Source organism: Notothenia rossii, assembly GCF_949606895.1.
Source record: "Notothenia rossii genome assembly, chromosome: 11".
Classification (NCBI taxonomy): Eukaryota; Metazoa; Chordata; class Actinopteri; order Perciformes; family Nototheniidae; genus Notothenia; species Notothenia rossii.
In genome coordinates, this window is record NC_136910.1 from 9123031 (window position 1) to 9148023 (window position 24993).

The 24993-nt window shown below is 41.2% G+C and overlaps 4 protein-coding genes across 5 annotated transcripts in view; 3 read left to right on the plus strand and 1 right to left on the minus strand.

Annotated features, from left to right (window-relative positions):
* The window catches only part of capn15 (calpain 15), a 36407-nt gene extending 33270 nt beyond the window's left edge, over positions 1-3137 (plus strand). The window contains 3 exon segments of the mRNA XM_079656852.1: positions 655-833; positions 2317-2393; positions 2396-3137. Coding sequence (XP_079512978.1) covers positions 655-833; positions 2317-2393; positions 2396-2649 — 510 coding nt within the window. The 3' untranslated portion in view covers positions 2650-3137.
* Positions 3138-6519: 3382 nt separating this feature from the next.
* mss51 (MSS51 mitochondrial translational activator) lies at positions 6520-18507 on the plus strand. Of its 2 annotated transcripts, none has more exons than XM_079656855.1 (7): positions 6520-6699; positions 8709-8842; positions 9422-9571; positions 13014-13138; positions 13469-14032; positions 16565-16658; positions 17129-18507. In XM_079656855.1, the coding sequence occupies exons 2-7, from the start codon at positions 8775-8777 to the stop codon at positions 17310-17312; spliced, it is 1185 nt and encodes a 394-aa protein (XP_079512981.1). In that variant the 5' UTR covers positions 6520-6699; positions 8709-8774; the 3' UTR covers positions 17313-18507. The 2 variants fall into 2 exon arrangements, with proteins under 2 accessions (XP_079512981.1, XP_079512980.1); XM_079656854.1 differs by having other exon boundaries at positions 6521-6699; positions 8709-8886.
* A 120-nt stretch (positions 18508-18627) lies between these two features.
* On the plus strand, positions 18628-22583 carry LOC307023555 (putative protein MSS51 homolog, mitochondrial). The gene is made up of 6 exons (XM_079656856.1): positions 18628-19213; positions 19662-19811; positions 19911-20035; positions 20481-21044; positions 21163-21256; positions 22017-22583. Exons 1-6 carry the CDS (start codon positions 19098-19100, stop codon positions 22210-22212), a joined length of 1245 nt encoding a protein of 414 aa, XP_079512982.1. The 5' UTR covers positions 18628-19097; the 3' UTR covers positions 22213-22583.
* A 236-nt stretch (positions 22584-22819) lies between these two features.
* On the minus strand, positions 22820-24949 carry LOC307023556 (myeloid-associated differentiation marker-like protein 2). Its single transcript, XM_079656857.1, has one exon. It carries the CDS (start codon positions 24075-24077, stop codon positions 23181-23183), a length of 897 nt encoding a protein of 298 aa, XP_079512983.1. The 5' UTR covers positions 24078-24949; the 3' UTR covers positions 22820-23180.
* Positions 24950-24993: the final 44 nt, after the last annotated feature.

Here is a 24993-nt window from a genome sequence, read left to right on the forward strand (position 1 = left end):
GAGTGGGATTACTGATCTGTTCATTGGATAGCAGCTAAAGCAGTTCAGCTGCACTCTGTAACAATTACAGGCCCCAAAAGAGAGATCGGCAGCCACTGCTGAGAGATGAGAGCCGTATTGCTTTCAGTGAGGGTTGCTTTTGTGTGGATGGTGTTTTAAAAAGCTTGGCACTATAATGATTCGTACCTGTACCTGTTCAGATGCAGCTGCGTAAAAGTTAGACAGCAGATAAGAGCTGCTCAATTCAATTATTGAATTCCATATTCTTGAACGTGTACATTTTCTGTTTCTTTTATGCCTCTGAGACAGTCAATTCTATATGTTAGAATAGGTCTTCCGGGGTTTTGGGAAATAATGATCATAATTTGTACCATTTTATAAACGTTCAAGTTGCCGATTGTTGCGAGTATCATCAAATCAATTTATCGAGAAAACAATCGGCAATCCTAGAAGTTAGTGGCAGCCCTACAACAGAATACATTTCACCCATCAGCTTACCAAAAAGCCTATCACATTTAAGAGTCAATCAACCAGAACTACTGGAGTCTTTTTCTCGCCTCAGTAGATCAGAATGCACTGCAGCCACGAGGTATTTTGTATTACGTAAAAACATATTTCTCGCTCACATTTCTGTGTTTCCACGTGTGTTTTCAGGGCCGCGAGGGCATGACGTGCTACTACCTGACCCACGGGTGGGCGGGGCTTATTGTTGTGGTGGAGAACCGCCACCCCAAATACTACCTCCACGTCTCCTGTGACTGCACTGATAGTTTCAACGTGGTGTCCACGCGCGGCAGCCTCAAAACCATCGACAGCGTGCCCCCTCTGCACAGGTACACACACACACACACACACACACACACGCACACGCACACGCACACGCACACACACGCACGCACACACTTGCAGAGATCTCGGGGATTAGCGCTCCGTGTTTCTTAATAATCTTCCTAAGGATGGTCTCAGCGCAGTTATTACTGCCTTTGTTTTCTTTCGGTCCCCATTGTTCTCTGCCCATTAAAGCAAAGGATTTAAAGACCAGAAAAAGATTAAACACTCTAATATCCCCAATCAATTCTTTTTTATTATCTTAATTTCTTCTTGTATAGCTTATCGTGTTTTTCCTTTTTATTTGCTCTTTAAAATGCTGTTATTGTAATGTTGTGAAGTACTTTATAGTTATGTTTTAAAAAGAAGATCTAGAAATAAAGAAATGGATTACATAACATACGAATTATTACCAACCTATGAAATAAAGCACAGGGGACAAACTTGCACACCATTAGGTTTTTCTGAATTAAGGTTCTTTAGACATCGCCTGTATGCATTTTTCAGAAGTAGAGACACATTACAGAGCACATTAATGTACATTTACGACCTTATCACCTCCAAGTTATGTCCCACTTAATGGAAAACTGTAAAAAGTCACCATGCATGAGGCCCATGTCTTTTAATGTAAGTTCCTTTCATCTATCCAGAACATAATTAGTTCACTTAATAAAAACTATATGCTGCAATGTCAGTTAATAGCCCAAAGTATTTAGAAGCCTATACTGAGGATTCCCACTGGAGTGTACTCAGATATCTGAAGACTGTGATATAAGTGTGGAATAAAGTTCCTCAATCTCATTTCCTGTCAGTATGTTACATCCTTTTTTACTCAAAATAGACTGAATCAGAAAAACAACAGTCTAAATTGCTGACTGAGCAACTTTTCGTCCTCCAATCCTAGCTTTAACTTTGCTGACTAGCTAATAAACAGTTCCAAGATCAGTGCCATACTTAAGGACGGTTTAATCATTTTGAGCCAGAATGGTTTTTATTTCAAGCAGGGAGGGATTCCATTCATAAATGATTGTTTATTTCAGTTTTCCAACAACAAAAACAATGGTTTCATCATAAAAATATCTAATTCAAAGCATAATCATTTTTGATTTATTGGAATACGGGATGGCTTCTAGTTCATCACCTGACCCGTGGCCTGAAATTTAAGAGTAGATGCACCTTCACAATTTTGTCATGTTTTTCATCAATATTGGTACTTTGAGATATATTCTTACTTTAAGGGTGTATAGTTTTAGTTACATTATCAGGAGAAGGTCTGAATAAGTGATTATGTATGCTTTGGACGGGATGGATTTGTAATTTAGAAAATGATTCCTCCCCTCCTCACCAATGTCATTTGCATACAGTCCCTTACCTCACTTCTTTACAGGTTGCACAACATATTTATTTGTATCCGCTTTAACTAGAATGGCTTTTCAGCTGCTAAATATCCCCCCCCCCTTGTCACTCTCTGCCCCCCCCCCCCTGCAGGCAGGTGCTGGTGGTGCTCTCCCAGCTAGAAGGAAACGCCGGCTTCTCCATCACACACCGCCTGGCTCACCGTAAAGCAGCCCAGGCCTCTCTGGGGGACTGGACCCCCACCAAGGCCACCCACAGCCCCCAACTCACCCCGGACATCGACGGTCTGCACCGCCCCCGGCCGCTATGACCACCGCCCTCCGTCTCACACACACACTCAGACTCTTACCCAATGAACTGTCAGACCACTGGAAACCCAGGCGGGGGGGGGCGGGGGTCGTGTGCAGCCCTGAATGGTGGAGAAAGATGTGTATTTGTGTCCCTTTGGGTGAACACACACCTTGAATGTAAATGGGCAGCGTTTGTGTGTCCTTCTAAGGCTCCATAAATGCTTTCATCCGCAATCTCTCCCTCGCCATAGGGGACGTGCCATGTCAGGATGAAATGAGGGAAGCGGGGGCCACGTGAAGTGACCCCGGACTTACTTAAGGAACTATTTTTCACCCGGGGGCACCTAACGGGATCCAGTTCAGACTACTTAACATTCTGGTACGAGCGCTGTACGTGGAAGGGATGTCCTATATCCTTCACAGGAGTCAGGGTGGAGTGCCGCAACTACTGAGCCATTTTTCCGGCCCACAAACTATGAGCCAATCACCCGCAGCGATCAGACACTAACCCCCATGTCGTCTACGAGGACAGCTAACTAAGCCGGAGACTTCAGGGGGGTGTTTATCTCGCCCCGGCCCTCCCTACGGTACTTAATGAGCCAAATCCATATTCATGTTTTTTTAATCAAGATAATACACGTCGGTCTTACTTGTTTTATACAACGTCCTTGTTGCTGTCTTGTCCATATTTGTGTTTTTTGAGGTCGTAGAAAAAAAAGCCATCAGTACTGTCTGTCCTCATCGTCATCGGAGTGCTGTCTCGCAATCCCCGAGCTCAGGACCAAACACAGCTGGAGTCAAGCTAAACCTCGAGATGATAGCTGGAGAAGCATCTCTTATTGTAAGCTCTGGTTTAGATGGGTTTTTATCTTGTGAAATACTCACGCATTTTAGATTCCCTTACTTGTGTTTTGCGTTTTCCCTACAGAATACAGCCACTGTAACTCCCTTCTTTCCCTTCTTCATCTCCTCTCAGCCTCAGTTTTGGGGTGCAAACGCTGTAGGCGAGTCATTTAATGACCAGCTTTGTAGATCACCCCTCGGGCCTGCTGGCTTCTCTCATCCAGTTCAGCCGTCGCTTTACAAAAATCCCACCCTCTACAGAAGTTGTATGAATGAAATGATGCTGCTTCTTGCACTCTTAGATTGTGAACCCCTAAAATATGTGTCTCGATACTAGGGATTTAACGATATATCGCGATATATATTTTTTAATAAAACCTTTATTCAACCAGATGGTCCTATTGAGATCATCGATCTCTTTTTCAAGGGAGACCTGTCCAACATGGCAGCAAGTAGGTTACAACATGAACATAAAACAACAGATAACACAAAAGGACATGGTATTTACAGGTCTACATGTACACACCTAGAGACATTGAGAAGTACCAACAGTATATTTATATCTCGCCCTGTCAATAAGCCTCAAAACTGTATTGTTTTTGAAGTGGTGGAGAGACAATGCACAGTTTTACCCACTGCTGTCACCCATGGCAGAAGCATATCTCTCTGTCCCAGCAACATCAGTACCAAGCAAGAGAGTTTTTTCCACAGCAGGGGATATTGTAAACGCCCAAACATCCCAGCTTCTACCTGGAAATGTGGACATGCTCATATTCCTAAAAGATAACCTTGCTGATGCCGAGTGAGTGAGTTAGAGTTGAATTACTTGAAAAACTGAAGTGAAACTTGATTTATTCTATTGCAGGGTCTGATTATTATATTGTTGACACTTTAAAATACTGCTATTCTACTAAAATGCTGTACAAATCAGATTTATTATTTAATTTAAAAAAAAAAGAAGAATTCACATATTTTTTCTTTATTTTTCAATAACCCGATAAATATCGTACCGTGGACTTTTTATCGCGATATTATCGTACCGTGAGTTTTTGGTATCGTTACATCCCTACTCGATACTGAAGGTCAGCTGTCTGTTTCTCCCAGTCTTTCGGTGTACTCTTTAGTGTGCTGAGGGAGTAGCAGAGTCGCTGTTTGAACAGTCACTTTGCCACAGAAGAGCTCTTTCGTCGAGCTGCACAGTTTACTTTGGGAGGTCAGGGACCATTTTTGTTTGCTTGTGTGCAGCACGAACATCTGGGCCGTCCTCCCACTAGAATACTCCCGACCGCACATAAACGACAAGTGGAGTCCTCGTGTAATAACAAATTAACATTTTAGTCAGACTGCATGCACGTAACAAGAGAGAGAAGAGACCCCTGAGACCCTGACACAGAAAATAAGTGGAGTTCCTGCTGCAAAGGACGGGCTGCCTACAGCTGTTTTTACGAAGTCCCTCTTTTCATTCCTCCATTGTCAAAGCCATTACTCCTGCTTCACTAAGGATCATTCAGGCCTCACCATGGCAACATAGATGTTTCATTCATCCGAGAGAAGGAAAGGTGAATGCGGTACTACAGTAACGGGATGGAGTGTGACTCTTTTCTAATCTATTGTGTGGGGATAAACTTGAAAGCTGAAATTGCTCGAGCAATGGTAGGGGGAAAAAGCTTCTTTATTATATCAAGATCATAGTTCCCATATGAAATGATTCAGTTAAGGACTTAAACTCAGCTACCTTGAGAATTGTCTTTTTCTTTCCTTATGGTTTACAGTAAACGGCAGCACTGTGTCCCGTATGCTTGCAGTCTTACTTACTACGCACAAACACGACTTGCAGGCTGTCATCCTCATATGAAAAGTACTCCAGCAGTGTGGCGTTTCTTTGCTGAAACCCGAAGCTGAAGTAACTGTAAATATGTTTTCCAAAGAAACATACCGTGTAATAATGACCACTCTCAGATGTCTGTGTGGTCGCAGCACAGCAGCTGTGAACTTTAATTTATTTGTAGAAGTGATTTGCAGGCCTGTTGTCAAAATGATCATTGCTGAATACTGGTATGACGGATAAAGGAATGTGATAATGTACCGGCGTTACATTGAGACCAGAGGGATCGACCAGAAAATGAACCTGCACTGAAACACCTGCAATGACGAGGCACCTCAAAAACATTCAGTGTCCCCGCTGGATCACTTTACATTTACATGAGATTTTGTTTTATACAACGTTTTATTTGTCATAATTGTCATCTTGGCTCTTTGCTGGTGAACCTACTCCTCTTCTGTGAAGTTGTGGTGCTGATTCTTCTGTGCGTCAGGGGCGCCCCCTGCTGCCGGAGAGGAAAACACAACGCCTTGTTTCTTTCCATTCGTCTGCTTCCCTCCGTGTAAATTGTACAGAATGCAGACTTTAAGCCACGTCAAAGATAGAAAATGGAGAGGAGGGATACATCAGACCCTTTTAAACTTGTATGATAGTAGAAACAACTAAGAAATTCAACCTAACGCTGAAAAAAAAAGAACTCTAATGAATGTGATATATATTTTATTGATCTTTTTCTGGGAGGGGAATACGAGAATATGTGTACAAACAATGTATGTTTAATTTTTAATCTCAGGTTCCGGCGGACCAAATAAATTTTTTAAATTAACAAAAGGTGTCATTATTACAAATTAACTCATTAACTCTACATTAATAACATTTACTCTGTGTTGTGAGCTATCTGCTTTGAAATCAGTTGCTTTTCTAATCAGGCTTTAGAAGAAAAATAGGAAGCCTTTAAACTAGAATAACAGCTCGATAAAAAGCTAATGTATTAACATATAAAAACCCGTTTTGTACACTTGTTTACTGCACTTTGATTGATCCTGATGTGTTTGATTGATTCTGATGTGTTTGATTGATTCTGATGTGTTTGTTATCGTTGGTTCCTCATTGCTCTCCATTTCCTGCCCTGTGATGTTCTTCCTCTCATCCCAGCATGTTTATTTTTCAGATGGTGTATCTTGTTTAAGTGTCCGCTCCAGTCTCCACCTCTTCTCCTAATCCTCCTCTCACCCCACCCTTCTTGCTCTAAGAATGTCCCGCTTCCTATTCCTCTCTTTGGTTCCCATCTTCCTCCAAGGCAAATTCCCCTGCTGGACTCATCCCCAACCCACTCATTACCCCCCCCACTCCCCCCCTCTCTCCCCAAATGTCACTCCCCCACCCCAGGCTTCTTTCCCTACGTTGGCTCTGTGGTGCTGAGTTCATTACTGACCCGAGTAGAGACAATAAAGGGCTCCACGAGGTGCTGACATCCAGCATAAGGAGCTGTCAAATACTTCCTTTCCTTCTACCAAGAAACCTCACCTTGAAGTCTCTCTTCTCACCTGGAGACTGAAGGTAAAATCCCTCTCCAGTTATCGTGTCCTTGTGTTCACGCCATTCAGTGTGATGATAATGCAGTAGTTTCCCGATAGTAGCACTTTGCATGCTAAAAGCCTAACGGTGTCACGGGCAGATATGTGAGAAAAGAAAGAAAAGAAAAAAAAAGAAACCTGCCCTCTCGTGGGAAATCTGTTCATTTCCAACCCTGCTCTGTAGATATGGAGGAGCTAATTAGATATCCTTTTTTAATTTACTCTGCGACATGATGAGGCTAAAAGCATTTCCCAGCAACACTTGTGAATTAAATTGAAAAGAGTCCCAGAAAAACTAGAGGGAAAGTTGTTTCTCTGTGAAACTGAAGGGGCATGCTGGGTGCAAGGGAGTGTGATCAGGTGACGCTTTTATTGTGAAAGTTAAGAATAGTGTTATTGCTGCCAGCTGCTTGGAGTTAAAGGCAGTTTGGGGTGTTTTCAATTCCAGGTGAAGCACTTCTGTATGTTAAAGATTTTAGTTTTTGTATGCATGGTTCTTGTTTATTAAAGACTTTATAAACAAGAGCAACTGGCACCTAATCTAAACCAAACAGAAATCTGATTCTAACTTACACGTATGCAAAGTATCGGATGTTAGCCCCCAGTGAAATCTAAAGAAAGACTTTACAAGCTACTTAAGCCACCAAGAGTGCCACCATCAGATGATCACATTTCCCTCGCCTCTTATTCTCCCACGTGTCATGCCAAGATTCATGTGACACGCAAGCAAGGTTTGTTTGGACGGAGGATTTTTGTCAAGGTTAGCAGTCTGAAGAAACATGCCTCCATCCATCTGAGAATGTGCATGATCCTTCTTTTGTAAGAGCTTCTGTCATCAGGGTCTTGGTCGGAGTGAATATGAGTGACAGAGGGTGTATTTTAAAGGTCTTCAGTCTACTGAGTACTTTACACTATGTTGAGATACTGTGTCAGCCTTGAGAATAGGAATCTATACGGTGTCAGTTTATGTATAGCCAGTTTCCATGCTGCTTGGTGAAGAGTCCATATCCTTGGCATTACTCAAACTGCAGCAGCTTACTTGGTGTATTTTTCTTTTCTAAATGTTATCATCAGTCCCAAAGACACTTTTGTGGCTCCAGCAGCAGCAGTGATGTATTATCAAGAAGAGCATTTCACACCCTGTCAGGAGTCTTTTAATAACAGGGCAAATCTTTGTTGTGTTACTTGGTCGCATAGGACGAATACCTTTTTTTGGCTCAGGACTGTATGTCAACATTTCCAGTCCTGCTTCTTCTCATTTGTCAGTGTGTCCTGATGAGGCGGAGGGGGGGTGTCTCACACCCTTCTGACTCTGCTTTGTGTCTGTCAGTAAGCGCACAGCACACAGAGGCTGGTAAACAATGGATCAGATTTTCTTTAAGGACGTCAAAGGGAGGCTATGTTGACAGATCCATGATGTAAGGGCCATTCAGGGTCTAAAATGCTGCATAGTAATTCAACTGAAAACATAAGTTATCGTAACAGAAATGAGCCTATTTTTAGTTAACTATGAGCAAATTGGGTTTGCACGTGTTTGATAAGCAAGGACAATCTCTAATTGTTGTAATAATAATTATCTATATTTATACTGAGCCTTTAAACACAGTTTAAAAGTGATTTCTGAACACATTAAAACACAAAGGGAATGAAAAATAAAAATGCAGCAGCTAAATCCAGACACATATTGAAACACAGTGAAAGAAACAAAAGCTGATAAAGTGAGGTTAAAGTGATTTTTAAAAGCCATACAGAGTTTGCTTCCAGGAAGACAGGCTGTTCAAGTGATGTCACAATGTACACTAGTTAGTACACCTGGACATCACTGCAGCAAAATGAGAAGTTAAACCACAAAATCTGCTAAAACAAGTTTTTCAGAGGGCGTTTCTTCACTCTTGAAATGTCATAAATAAACTCAACACTAAGCAGAAGGAGTTTTAATACAGTATTTTATGGGATTCTGTGTTAATTAAAGGTTTCTTTTCTGTCCTATAGTGGAAACTAAAGTAGACAACATGGCGTCACACATCCCAGCGCTCCCACTCCCTGACGCTCCGAGGAATGACAGCGTCTTCTCTGTCCTCTCCGGCTTTCACTCTCTGGACTCCAACGTCCCGGGCCTTTCCAAGGTAATTCTCAACAAGCTCAACATGAAGGACTACGGAGAATACAGGTAAAACTGTTAAAACTATCTTAAAGGTCACCTATTGTGCAAAATACGTCTTTTATACACAAGTGTCCCCTCTGTGTAAAGAGATTCTGAAGGTTTCAGGAAAAAGGACTCGCTCACTTTTTGTTCTGATCCATTTATATAAAAACCTGTCTGAAAACGAGCTGATGAGATTTTGGCCACTTTATGATGTCATAGCGATTTCTTGGCTTGTGCATTAGCCAATCACTAAGGTAACGCCAAATCACCTGAATCTCCTTCTAGAGCCCCATTGTGATCTTTTTGACCAAATATCTCTCAGAGGGGCGTGGGGGAGTGGCTCCTTATTTTCATCTAAAGTAACAGACAGAGAATCAGCACTTTGGAAAAAGGGCTGAAACAGAGGGGATTATGGCACTTCAGAGAAATGTTCTTTATATATCTGAGACCTATAATATATTGATGGAAAACTGTATAATAGGGGACCTTTAAAACATCATCTGTTGCATTGCCTCTATATCTCACTCAAATACCACCCTGAATAATTGTCTGATTCTAGGGCCACCGTTGAGGGAAAGGCGAAGGCAATCTCGTTCCGCAACTATAAGGAGATGTTCAAGAACATGGAGGAGACCTTCGAGTTCTGCACTAGCTGCAACACACTGCCAGCAAATCTCTGCGAGGGTCGGACCCTGAAACGCTGCGTGAAGTGAGTGCTATTCAGTCGCATTAACACTGACTAACATCGTTGACAGTCTGAATATTTTAAGCCACTAAAAGGCTTCACCATTCTCGAGTCAGCTCCATATGTGCTGGGTCAGGACGTTGTTTTGACTTTGTTGTCCAAAGGTTGTTACAAGTTGGTGTTTGTTTCAAAGGCAGAATTTCGGGACCACCCAGCTCTACAGAGGTGGACGTTGGCCAAATATAGCAAAGCCCCCTGATTACGTTTCATCTGCAGCTTATTAAGAGCAGCTTAATGCACTTCATAATGTCACAACATCATGAAGCAGGGTGGAAGTGAAATACTTTTCATGGGGCAGTTTTGTGTGATCTTTGCCTATGTTTGAAATGTTGAGGTCAAACACTGTTTACCCCCTTGATTGTGTATTTTGCAGCAAATCCTTGAATTTGGGATTTATTTGTACCCTTTGCCCCCGTCTATTTGAAGGTCTGTATTGAGAAGAAGGAGTGGATTAGATTATGCCGCCTCATGTTTTTGTGCCTCATTTTGTCTTCTGGCTCTATCGCTCTCCTTCTATCCCTCTCGCTCTGATTCACACACACACACACACACACACACACACACACACACACACACACACACACACACACACACACACACACACACACACACACACACACACACACACACACACACACACACACAGAGACCATCTTGAGTGTGTGTTCCCTTGAAATTCCCAGCTGCCTGTGCCTCTCTCAGAAAAAGTAACCAGAAGCTGCTGATAAAAAAATAGAACTGCTGACAAGTAAAACCCTCAAGTCCGTTGACATCTGAGAATTACCACCTAAAGTCCAACAGTGGCTGCTTGTAACTTTCCATTTTATTTCTCACACTCTGCTCCACATTTATCTACTCATTAACTTTAAAAGCTGAGGCATCCCTGGGGAAGTGTGTTTTACTTTACCTTTCAAGGGCACCTGTGTTTTCTCACCTTTTTTGGTCTCACTTTGTAAGCATGCTTTGGAGGATTAGTACGCCTGAAGTGTGCGCTGACAGAACACATAGGCTGATAAATGATGTTATGTAAATGTGTGTGCCTAGGAGTCTGCAAATGATTGCGAGGTAATGTAATATAGCCTCCCCAAAGCACCAACTGGCGCTGGCTGTCAGACCTCTAATCCAACACATTACCTCACCACTTAAATTGTGTGACAACACAAAAGCCCACATCCGGGCAAAGAGGTCGTATACTCCGAAATAAATCCTGCCTCTACCTACGGTGGCTGTTTTTGCCAGCTGTCGTCTTAAATGGGACAGAATTCGTCTTCATTGTCAGGAGAATGCATTGCATCTGATGCATAAATAAAGAATTGGCAGAAGAAAATGAATATAATATTCATAATTATGTTTTATTTCCGGTATTATGTCAGTTCATCTTGGAACAAAACAGTCTAGCTGGCTAGCAGCTCTGTAAGGCTTTACTTAGCACATAGCCGGTCTTTGTGCTAATGCTAACCTTAGCATGCTAACATGCTCACGAGTTTTCTCAAAAATGTAGCAGGTTGATGTTTAGCAAACGTTAGCAGGTTGATGTTTAGCAGGTACAATATCTTAGATAAGCAATGTAGCATCCTAGCATTAGCTAACTAGGACTTAACACAAGCTACACCTTGCTACATCTGTTCAGCCAGTGGAACAGGTAAATTAAACTAAGTTGCTTGGCATTGGACAAAGCAAATATCGTAACTAAAATGGGAAGGAGCAGTACAAAGTATGTAACACCAACCACTTTGAAACAAGTCATTCAAAAATATATATAATTACTTGGAATTTCCTTGAGAAAATGTGACGGGGTTGAATGTGACGGGGTTGAAGTTTTTGTCAAAAAGTAGCCATAAGACCTTTTTTTAGCTAAGACAGCACCACATGGAATTTAAGGACATAATACAATTGTAATATTTTGCAAAACTATTGTTTAATTTCTCCGAAATAATTGTTTACCATAAGTAATTCATACAACAGAGTAGAATTGTTGAGCTTGACAATCTCAATCTGACAATAAAAAAATGAAATATAGGTAAGAAAAGACACTGACACTTGCCTTTCTTGCCGCCTTTTCCTCAATAGACTTCTGTGACGTCACTCCCTCAATGCAGATGTCACATGGACTGATCCATTATTTTAATAGGGGGGTAAAGTGTATAGCGTGACTGGGTTGAAACAAACTGGGGGACGAGTGTCAATAGTGCAATTTCATAGATAATTCATGTATTTTTTCAGATTTTTTTTCTCAGTTAAACTATACACGCATTATGATTATGTTAGCATCAAAATGTTGGTATAATTGTTATTTGTTTAATATTCAATGAATATGTGAAGATGCTCAGTGAGGACATGCACAAATGTGTGTTGTCTACTACAAAGACAACTAATTATTATAAAACAAAATAGATATATTTAGTTTTACATTGTAATGCAAAACACCCTGTTCCTTCAATTCAGTGCTTTAAAAATACATTTTGTAATTTCCTTTCATTTAAAATATTTGAAGTAAGCTTGGGGGACACAAAGGGCACCCGATTCAGAGAATCACCCAGAAACCTATCATGGCTTCCGGTTGAGAAACGTCTGCAATCTCGTGTTATCACTTTTCAATTTTGTTTCCAATTCAGCTAAAAAACATTGTATTTTTATGATCAAATAGTTTACACAAGAGACGAGCATGACCATAAGACAAGACAAGCTACATCAGGCCATCTACTGGCACCTAAACCCAGGACAAATCCTCTGAAATCTTCTGTGACTTATAGAGCTACAAAGGAAAGGAACTCTTTGCCAAACTGCCTTGCTGAAATAGAGTCCAGAGCCTCTTTCAGAAAGAGATTGGCCATCGAGTGAGCTGAGCTGAGCTGAGAACCCTAATTCAATTGTATCTCATGCTTTGTAGCTAGTGGATGACATTGTTGATGATGTTGGAGATTGTTGATGATATTGGTGATGTTGTTAATGATGTCAGGACTTATGTCTTGAATGTTGTTGTATTTTTGTTGTATTGTTTTAAGTGTCGGACCCCAGGAAGAGTAGCTTTTGTCAAGAGCAAAAGCTACTGGGGATCCTAAATAAACATAAACATAAACACCTGAGGATAATGGGGAGGCTATTAGTTTTCCAGGTAGTTGGTCATGAACAAAAGTAGAGGGCAAGGTCGGAGTATCCTCAAAGTTTAAGAGTTTATATTTTGGGAATTTGAATATCTGGCACATGTCATGGCCATTTCTTCCCCAAGTTTCATTCTGGACAATGTTGGATGGACCCAAATTTCCAACAAAAATGTTGAAGTGCAAACAGTTAAGTGGATGGTCTACAACATTGTCAAGAGCCCCGGAATTGTGTAATTTGTTCAACTTCTATGCCTCCTATCATTTATATATGCAATGCTTTCCCCCCTATCTTTCTCTCACAGGTGCTTGAACGTGTACTACTGCACCAAAGAGTGTCAGCGAAAGGACTGGCCTCAGCATAAAAAGGTCTGCAAGAAGCTGCGCCTGGTGGCCATTGACAGACTAGTGGAGTGGATGATGTTCACTGGTAAGAACTTAAAAGGCATTGCTGTTTAAATTGAAACACTTTGATAGCTGTTTGAGTTCACATAAACACAAAAATCATTCATCATCATTAATGAGATGGCATATTAAAAAGTCAAGCTGTAGAAATTAAACGCCTCAGAAATAAAAACTGACAGAGAGTCATCACACTGCAATACTGGTGCGATTTCAGACATTTTAATTAAAGTCTCTCAGCCTTTGAATCTCTCTGATTGCTTTTCAGACACCATGTAAACTTGCTAGACAGAATCAGCTCTAATCTGAGTCTTTTTGTGTGACTCAATCAATCATAAATGTACTGCCACCCTAACAGGAGACCTCCCATTCCCCACGGAGAAGTGGTCCAAGTCAGCTGCCGAGGTGAAGAACTGGGACGACTGGCTTCCCATGCAGGGGGACCTCACGCCACGTCTGGACGCCATCTTGTCTGGTACCAACATGGAAAAGCTTTGGCAGAACGCGAGCAGGCCGAGGCCGGATGACTCCGACCTGCATCAGTCTTTATGGCGGATTCAGAGCGAGTTCCTCTCTCGAGTTCTCTCAGTTGGGATGGCTGTGCAACAATTTGGCCTTGACCCTTGCACTAAACCTCTAACTATTCACATAGCAGGAGTATCTCACAATGAGACCATGGGAGCCAGACTGACGGACTACGACGAGCTGAACAACATGTTCCCCGGACACCAGGGCATAGAGATAGTCATGGTGGGACCAGAGGTGGTGGACGGGCCCATCATGAGGCCTCCTCTCAGGGCGTTCGGCCCCAGGCAGAGTGTCTACATCAGCGCCTTCAAGGGCCTCTACCACCAGTTCTGGGAGGATATGATAGAGAAAGAGGAAGCAGCCAAGCCAGACCTGGTGGTTGGATTTCATCCTGGTATGTACATCCAACATCCTGCCAACATGAACAAACAAAGAAGTAATTGATGCGATTGTCCAGCCACTAAATTGTTGAGACGGGTCTGGTTGAAAGGAGATTTTCACCTCGTAATGCTTATAAATCAACCGGTAAAGAACACAATGATTGCCCGCGGCTATAAATAGAAAGTGCTCAGCTTAAGTGGTCAGCTGTCTTGGAGAACCAGTGGCTTGTCTCCCTTTATGCTCATTTGACAATTATCTCTTTCGGAGAACAGAGCAAGCAGGGGATGCGTAACTCACTAAATCTAGCCTATTCATTAGCACTGGGCTTTTATTGGGGATTTGTGTGATTAATAGGAGCAGCCGGGAAAGGGTTTGGCTTCTGATTGCTGGACTCAGCATAATGTGGGTAAGCTGCCCTTTTGAAAGATCCACCCACCCCTTATGATTCACTCTGATGAACACTGCAAGGCCAAGTCGTGTCTGAAATCAACAATCCCACCATTACCGGTCCATGTAGGTTTTCACCACTTTATAACAGTCTAAAGATGAGAGACATCCAGCGTCCACTCACACAAAAGCTCATTAATGTGTCACTACACCTACACCTCCTAAGCTGTTGCTCTGAAACTGTTCTCTGACCCTTTAACCTGCGAAGCAGCAGTAAATCCACGACCCAACTGCACCCAGAACCCGAGCACGGTTATCAGCGCCGGCTCCACTGGAGCTAAATATACAGGAATCAGTCATCCTGCGAGGAAACCGCCTGAGTGCCTGGCTGCGTTTCATAGCGCGACGCTGGCAGAGCACTGCATTATGACACTGTTTAAATGATAGGGGAGCAGGCAGCGTGCGTGACTAAAGGAATGAAAAGGAAGGTGTGTGTGTGGAAGTCACAAAGAGAATGAGAAGGAGAGAGTGGTGAAAAAACAGACATTGAGAAAAAAGCCAGGGAGGGTGATGTCAGCTCTCACAAAGGAGATAGAAGGTGTCTAAGTAATATCATCCATACAAAGATAAAAACATATCCTGATGGCTGTTTGTATCCACATAATAAACTGCATTGTCATACTTCTAAAGTGTGTTCTTTTGAAGGAAACAAAGTATTGCCATTAAGAGCAACTTTATCCACCATATGGCCAGGCAATTATTGCAGTCATTAACAGTCAGACTGCTCTGTCTCTTTGTCCCCTTATCTCCCGAAGGCCTAAGAGCCTAAACGCTTACTCCCTGTTAAATGTTTTACCATGATGAGGAGTGTAACCTCGGGGATGTTCGTATCATGGCATGCATAATTCAAATCAAAATCCTCTCTTTCTGCAGTTTGAGTTCCACGGAAAGATGTGGCAGTCAGAGGATAACATGATACCATCTGTGTGCCAGTATCACAGGCCTTACAATGCTCTGCCTCTGTGGCATTGCTCTCGGCCCCTTAACACACATACAACCGGTATACACAGCAGAAATGTGCTGAACAGCTGAAGCTTTATAAATTCATAACAGGCATATTTTCCTGGATTGAATTTTCATCCAGGAAAACTTCATTCAACTGAACAATGTGAGTCTTAATTGATCAGCGCTGGGAAATATCTGTTTGCTGCCTGGTTTTGTCTCACTCAAGGACACCCTAAAGCCGGATGGATTTACAGTATTTGCTGCCATGGTGGCTTGCACCTCATTCATCTGTTTGAAGGGCGTCACAGCCCTGCTGCTCAGGAAAAAAAAACCTACTACTGATACAAACCAGAGCCGGGAGAGAGTGACATCTGTCAGTTAATATGCCGAGGGATTATGAAACCTAACCCGGCATGGATGCTGCACTGGATTGTCACTGTGCAAGAATGTCCCAAATGTTCAGCTGCGGTTGTGCCAGGTTAAGTTAGGGCATGCTTTCCGAGGTCCCGCTGAAAGTTACACAAGGTCGGCTTGTTTGAAGCATGATTAACTTTGTCACACTGAGTGATGATGAGGCCGACTGTCAGCGACACGTCCAGAAAGACGTTTATTCAAGAGAGAGAGAGAGAGAGAGATAGAGAGAGACCTGTCACTGTGCAAACACTTTCCCGGTGAGATCAGACCTTGTTTGATGTTTTTAAATGTTATTGTCATTCAACGGCCTTATGTATGTTGCAGAGTGACATATTCTAAATTAAAGGCCCTGAACAATTGATACGATCTTATCAGTTGTGGAAAAAGTACTCAGATTTTTTACTTGAGTAAAAGTAGTAAGTGTTAAAATACTCTGTTACAATTCACAGTACTTACAATAGATATACTTAAGAAAAATGCCTAATTTACACAGTCATATACTTTATTGACCAATTGATATGTCCGGTGAAGTGACTGTAATTGAACTACTTTATATACTGCTAAAAACCTAGAATAAAACATCATAATGTATTTTATATATTAGTTGATTTATAATGTTATATTTATATATTAAGAACCTGAATTAGCAAAGTAGCTAAAGTCATTGAATACATTTAAAAAGTCTTATATATTTTTAACGTCATGTGATGTTATTTTTACACGTGTGTTTTTTACACAGGTTTCCACGCTAGTCCGGGTCTGATTGAAGGCTGGCTGCCCACCCTGCTGCTGCTCAGAGATCTTGACGTCCCCACCTGCTTCACTCTGTACAGGTTAGTCACAGTACTGTAACATCAACATACACATTTCCTGTGTTATAGTGGGGGTTAATAACATCCATTGCCCTTTGAGGAACAGTAAAAATGTTATGTTCACATTAAATGCCATCTGTTCTCAAGAACCATCATGTGGTCTCTCTGCTCCTCACTTCCCGACCTCATCACAGTTCTCAGTCTCAATGCTCTCCTTCCCCACTTCACACTCCTTCCCTCTGCTGGCATATTCCTATTTATATAAAGGGCAAGTCAAAGGGAAGATGTATTTGTTTTACTGCAGGCACTCTCAGCAAACTGCCCCTGTAGACTGTAACTTGATGATAAAGCAAATATATTGATGTTGTTCTCCTTCTCTGCTGTTGGTGCTCTAATTTCTTTCAAACTGTTTTCTTAAAATAAGTCCCTCTTGAGGATAATACAACTTACTTGATTAATTTATTTCCTTTGCTATCTCTTTGTATCATCAGCGACAAAGAGCTTGAGCGCTCGCTGCAGATCCTGTTGGAGTTGGAGGTACACATAGAAGACAGTGGACCCAACCCCTTCGCCTCACAGAAACCAGAGCAGGTTCAGTCCACCCCAAACAAAACCCCGGTGCACTGCAACTCTCACTACATCCGTTTCCAGGGACTGCTGCCTCAAGAAGATTGAGAGGAGTCTGGGGTAGACAATTAAGGGGATACCAAAACTTGTAAATCCTGTAAGATGTTGTTTTCAAAATAGGATTTGGGGACTTTATGAGGTCATTGGGGGTACCGGCTGCCTTTTACAGACGTTGCTCAGCTGTGCTGACAAATGGCAAATATGGGTGCTGCCTGTGTATGGAAAAGAGAGCATGAAAGTGGGGGAAATAATGCACCTTCACTGCACTAAACACTCGTAAATAATTAATTAATAAGACAGATTACAGAAATCTCTCGAAGCTCATTATGTATGGCACCTGAGGGCCACAGCAGGGCACAGAGGTTTTTTCTCTCCTCATGCCCCGAGGTCGCATCAAAGTTGGATACAAAGGATCATGGGTGTATGAGACCAAAATTAGTTATTTCATCATTTGAACGTTTTCTGTAATTTCTTCTGTCGCTATGTATTCCTAAATTTCACAATAGCTGCATGAACTCAAATCAAATGCATGCTGATGTAACACGTGATCTAAGATTACCTCTGAATAAATTATACACTTTCACAGTGACTAAAATGTGTTTATTTTTCTTATTTGGATTCTGTTTGTAGTTGTTGCTCGACTCTGAATAGTGAGTCCAGAGACTCTCTATAAGCAGTGCCTTTTCCCTGTTGCTTTACAATAAGAAAAAGAGCTAAAGAAGCCAAACAGCATTTATTTTAGAGCTTTTTTCGGTTTTATTTTGCGTTAATATCAGTAACACAATACAATTCAATGGAGTTAAAAAAAACAGCATGAGCTACAAACTTTGAAATCACCCCAAGATAAAACATCACCTTATTGTCTGACACAGTCATATTATATACTTTACCTATTGCAGGCACGTTATAAGTGATTGCACTATATTGCAAGGCATGTTCGAATGACAGGATTTACCCTCTGCAGCAGCTTTAAAAATACCCCTTTGACTACAAAACTATTTTCTGTAAATGTTTTATAAAGCTGTTTCCGTACCCTCTTTCCTTGTTGGTTCATCCACATTGATTTTGCTTTGATCTTTTAGCAGGATATAATAAATCACATTGGAGAAATCTTTGAATGACAATCCTGCTTTAGAAATGTGTAAACATGAAATCATAATTGCTCTGTTGTATTTTAGATTAAGTGAAATTAACCAATATTGCTAAATTGTAAAACAATTAAACATCACATTTTACTACTGTCTGCATGTGTTTCTTGTTTTGCTTCAAGTAGAGGGACATGTTTTGAAGTATGACACTGCCCTCTAAAGGATGAAAGTGGAAGCACAAGAGTATAGTATATTTTACTAGTGGCAAAAGGTTGTGTACTACACGCACACGCACACGCACACGCACACACACATATTTATATAGATCGTTTTTTATATGAATATTTTTATAAAAATATGCAGATATGTTATTGAAAGTCTGATGTCTTTTCATTAGCTTCAAAGTCAGATAAACCAACAACTCCTTCAGATTATCATTGTATTACTGCACTGGTCAATTATGATGCACCTCTGCGTCTGAATACCCAACCTCAAACTAACTTCCCGACAGTAGGTAACCATTACACAAAAAATAAAGACTAAACATATATATCTAAAACATAACATACACTTTGTAACAGTGGTGCTCGTGTTGTTTTAGTGTTAACATTGACTATATCCTGGTTGGTTTGAATTAAAATTAGTCAAATTAACAATATATTTGTGTTGCTCCTCCTGTGAAGTCAGGAAGGGTCTGGGGGTTGTCAGAGGTTTCTAGAAGGGTCAGCACAGGTGCTAACGTTATATGAGGAACAGCAGTCCCCCACAGACTCATATATCACACCAGAGGAGCGAAACTCGAAGAACAAACTGTGAGAAGAGCGTGAGGGAGACTAGTTTAAAAATGACGGAAACCAAGAGGTAAGTGAGTTATTATTGGAGCTTATGTCCCATGTTTGAGACAACATGTCTAAATGTACATTGTCCTCCATAAAAGTCTTAACTGTAGAAGTCACGCGCACATGAACAGTACCGCCTGTTGCTCGGTAATTAAACTCCTCGACATTTGAAAGACGCTAGCCACAGTCTGTTTCATACTTCAACTCCCTGCTAACATATTTGCCTTAGTTCGAGTTATCACCAGCTTCAGGCAACTTTTTTGCAACAGTTAAACTCATTTGAATCCCTGCAGGCAGTCACTCCTCTCCTCATACTGTAGCAAATGTCTAAGATTAGAAAGCAATAGACGATCTTTGTTACTTTTACAATTGGTATTAGCATGTGGTGCTTATAAATGAACTGTTATTACGAAAGAGTTACTTTTCAATACTTATGTTGTATTCAATACCTCTTTGGTTTGTCTTTCCAGAGCTGGTATGGAGACCAAGGGAAAAGCCATGACCTTCCAGTCTCAAAAGGAGATGTTTGAGAAGATGGAGGAGTCTTTTAAAATCTGTGCCTGTTGTGAGAAGAAGCCAAATCAACTTTCAAACCCACCGAGCATGAAGCGCTGTGCCAGGTAATCACCAGTCAGACCTTTGCAGCAAAAAATATCCCTCCATCAAAGTGAGTCATTTTGTGATCTCTAATCTTGTGCTTTTTCCCCATCTTTGCACAGATGTCTATTTGTTTACTACTGCTGTAAAGACTGTCAAAAGAATGACTGGCCCAAACACAAGAAATTCTGCTCACAGCTGTGTCTGGCTTCCATTGACCGAGTTGTGGAATGGCTTTTATTCAAAGGTAAAACATCAATGGAAGAGAGTCCACACACATTTTTATTTTTATTTTATTTGTTCATGGCAGTTATTTTAAAAACTAAAACATGTACACTTTACAAAACATGTACACTTATACTGTTTTAATTTGTATTTTTATAGCGCATGGTGGAAAGGGGCAGGGAGAAGAACATCTTATTTTACCTGCCCCTTCTTAAAAAAAAAGTTTAACATTCTTTCAGTCACAGTTGCTTACAAATACTGAAACATAAAACCAGAACACAATCAAAAGTCAACTTCATACTGTCTAATTTTTTTAATACATTTTCTTAAACAATGGTAAAATACAATTGGATAAGCCAAGTCTTCTCCCAGGAAAGGAATAAAGGAAGGTGAAAGTAAGGATTAAAGCAACATCTCATGAACTCCTGTTTTTACTACTAAACATATTTCTTATTTTTTCCTATCAGGAGACCTTCCGTTCCCTACAGAGAAATGGTCAAAGCCCCAGTCAGAGATTAAAGGCTGGGACGACTGGCTTGCGATGCAGGGGGATCTCACACCTCGCCTCGATCCCATCTTAAAAGGAGCAAACATGAAAGACTTGTGGACCAACACTGGCAGGCCTCCGCCTGTCGATGAGGTCCTGAAGGATTCTCTGTGGAGGGTCTGCAGTGAGCTGTTCTCCAGGCCGCTGACCATCGCCTGGGGCATGAGGCTGTTCGGTCTTAACCCCATTTCCAAACCTCTCACCATTCACCTGGTGGGAGCGGGCCAAAGCGAGACCATGGGAGCCAGACTGACGGACTACGACGAGCTGAACAAAATGTTCCCCGGACACCAGGGCATAGAGATAGTAATGGTGGGACCAGAGGTGGTGGACGGGCCCATCGTGAGGCCTCCTCTCAGGGCGTTCGGCCCCAGGCAGAGGGTCTTCATCAGCGCCTACAAGGGCCTCTACCACCAGTTCTGGGAGGAGCTGGTGGAGAAAGAGGAAGCAGCCAAGCCAGACCTGGTGGTTGGATTTCATCCTGGTAAAAAAACATGCTATCACACAAAAATATATAATACAAAAGCCACTTCATGTATAGCTAATAACCATATGAGGAGGTTCTTGTTCATATTAAAATGTTTTACACTTTTTGTGTCAAGGATTTGATGCCAGTCAGGCGCTGGAACAAGGTTGGCTCCCGACTCTTCTGCTCCTCAGGGATTATGAGATTCCTTCACTTTTCACTGCTCTCAAGTGAGTGTTACATAGCAGCCACCACACATATAGAGGAATACCAAATTGCAGCCGATTAAAGTAACTTAGTAGATTTACTAAAGTACAGTGCTTCCGTTACATTTTGTGTACCTATTACGATCACTGTCGAGATTTAACATAAACAATATTCATCAAAATAAGGGTGATAAAAGGAAGCATTGTTATACATTAAAATAAGTAGTCAAAACCAAGTCAAACAATATAACATTATTACCTTTTTTAGCATGTGTTTTCTACTTTTTAACTTAATCACCTCAATCGATCCCAATACTGCTGATTTATGACACCTAAATCCAAAAAAAGTTGCATATTTAACTCCAGTTACAGATTTTAACATTAGATACCCTAACCATCTATAAATAAATGCAAACACAAGTACATTGAGACTGCAATCTGATATAAATAAATAACTTGGTGAACTGTATATTATTTTTTAACATCTCATTTATGTTATATGTTAGTAATTCTCTGTAATTAATTGTACATATTTTTTTCTCTGGCACCTTTTCAGAGTTCAATTCAGGTCCCCATTTAAATTCACAGAGAACAGTTTATAAACGTGCACATTGTAATGGATGCATATTATTTGCATTACGGGGTTGTATATTAAACAATTGCATGAAAGTATGCAAATATACTTAATGCCTGGTGGATGCTCCATTATCCATGTAAATGTATCAATGGTGTGTTTAAGTGTAACGGCTGCTGATGCTTCCTGTCCCCCCCCCCCCTGCCATAGTGAGACGGAGATGACCTACTCCCTGCAGATCCTGCTGGAGTTGGAGATGCATTTGAAGGGAAGTGGAGCTTGCCCCTTCGCGTCGCTGAAACCAGAAGTGGTGGGCTCGTCTCCCAACAAACCTCCCGTCTTCTGCAACTCCCACTACTTCTGTTTCCAGGGTCTGCTGGAGACCGCCGAGTTCGAGGAGCCATAGGAGGCCTGTAGGTGCTCACCCACTGTCGTCAAAGCTGGACCCCTGATGTCTTTCGGACTGTGAAGCATTGTTTCTATATGCCATTTCCCCCCCTTGTAATAAGGTTTTAAAATAGTGTGTAAATACATTATTGTTCGTAGTTAATTTCCATTTCATAGCTCTCAGTGTTTGCCATGAAATTTGCATTCACTATCTCAGATTCCTCGCATCCCTATTGTGAAATTTGAATATACTGTCCCTTGCTGATTTAAATATACTGGCTCAGAACTATTGTTAACTGTGAGACGATTAAACATTGTGGCAACTGTCAAATGTCTACTTATATTAAGTTACAATAAAAAAATGTCAATGATTAAATATGGAGGAGACTGCATTGTCTAACACCGCTTTGCTTCTTCGTTTTATAGACATCATTTCAAATCCATGTTCATAAAGAAATCAACAAGAAATACTAAAGGCTTTCTAAGCATAGGATCACTTTTATCCGTCAATTACCTAAAAAAGTATGCAAAACAATATTTCATAGACAAAATGTATACACAAGCAGATCAGTGTTTTATCTCCGTCCCAAAAAATATGTCCTAGTGACAAAACCGGATCACAGAAATAGGGAAACAATTTTATTATCAAAGCGTAACTTTGTTCCCATTTTGGTTTTTCTGACTCTTATCGGTTCGTAGCTGCCAGATCCAAGGAAACACGGGTATGTTCAGTCATGTGTAATTTCACTTTCAAACAGACATAATGCAACATTTGCAAAACATAATTGGCAGGGCCATACAACTAAAAGGGGATTATTAAAACAGACATCCAAAAATGAGACTACCTTAAGGGCCGACAAAGCTTAGAAATCTTTCATAGGCTAGAAAATGATTGTGTATACACAATGTAATGCTATGGGAAGATGTTGTATTCATCATACATTCTTTTTGTCGTTATAGGTCATATCGGGGTTAGGGATCTCACCACTATGAGCGCTTAAAGCCACAGATACCAAGCAGGGTGAAAACGAGGTCGATTGAAAACAAAATAAGATTGACGTAGGTAAAAAATGCAACCATGAACTGTATGGCCCAGATACAGTAGCTGGGGGGGCAGTCACTGGGCCGAGGGTTATTCCTGAACATAAAAATAGGCCACACAATAGCAGCAAAAATATAAAGCACAACTGAAATCACCAGGAATATAAACACAAATCTGTCCAGGTTAAAGGGCAAACACGTCTTCAGTTTCTTCAGGATGTTGGTGGCTATGATTAGAGGGAGGATGGGGAAAGGAATGATGTAGGCGATAACACATATGATCAGCGCCGGCTTGTCTCTGAAACCGGTCAGTGAGACAAAAATCATGCAGCTGACAAACGCCTCCAAAACCTTGAAGAATCCAGGCAGAGCGGCCAGGTAGCTCCCTCTCTTCCTGTCACAGATTTTGTCTTTCACCACTTCAAGTGTGTACACAACGCCAGCCAAGATTGCGAACAAACAGATTATCAGGCTGTAAAAGCACTTCAGGCAGGCGTAGAAGTTGACAAATGTGATGGCAACAGAGACGGTCATGAGGGTGGAGGACATGGCCATGCCTGTGGCGAAGTCAGACCAGTCCATGCAGAACAGATCGAGTACGATGTCCAGCTTGAACATCTCAATAATGGTGATGATGAGGGTCATGATGGGGCAGAAGGCCCAGGTGAACATAGCATAGTTCCAGTATGAGTGAGTACCTTTTCCTCTGAAGGCAGACAGTAGAAAGGTGACAAGAGACAGAAGGATCTGAGCCATGTGAAGTCCGCCTCGACCGGATAACAGAGTTTTAGGAGTGAACACAGCCTTGGACAGCGTTTCCTTAATACTATTTATTATTCCCATCTTTTCAAAGGTGTTGAAGAGCAGTCGGAATACCTTTCTTATGAATATCTTCGTGGACAGCTGCTAGAAGCTGGTTGAGGTGTGGTTTCAGTTGTGTTACTGCCTTCCACCTCCACTTTCAAGGCTTTAACTGCTTTTCTGTTTTGCATATTTTTCATTTATTGTGTGAAGAGATAAATGTCCACTGAAGCAGATATGAAATAACCTAGAATGAGAGTCCTGGTTATGCCTAGGATGTGGAACACAGGCTACAGCAAAAGCAGATCTCCTATAGCTCCTTGACAATTTTAGTGACCTATGTGTGCCAAATGCTTCCTGCTATCAAATAACATTTTACAAATACATAAATATACTATCCGTCCTTAATTTTCAAAGTTTTTCTCTATCTATAAAAACTAAGCTACCCAAGATCACCCAAAGAATAATTTTCAATGTACACTATAAGGCAATAGTACTATATTTGATGCAGTGTTATAGTTTATTGATGCACAAACTTTTATGGCACATTGAGGATTACCGTTTTGATTGTTGCAGCTCTAGTAAATGGGTCATAGTCCTAAAGATACAGTTAAATCAGTCATTTATAGCTCCACTAGCTGTGTATCATGACTGGTTTGTATGATTGTTGCCTCAAGAGGTAAGCAAAGTGAATACATTCATGCTATACAGTTTATAAAGTTATTAAATCAGCACATAATTACACAAGTAGTGTAAAACGTATACTGCTATAATTTTCTTTAACATATAATAAGTGATTTGCTTGGGGCATCACAAGATCACAACACTAACAAAAAGCCCATTAGAAAAATGACGTTTCTGCACGGACATACTTATGTGGGACACTTCCTTTTTTTCTACACCAAATGTGATTTATACTCGTTTAAAAATATTAAAATTGTTAGTAGATGAACTGTTG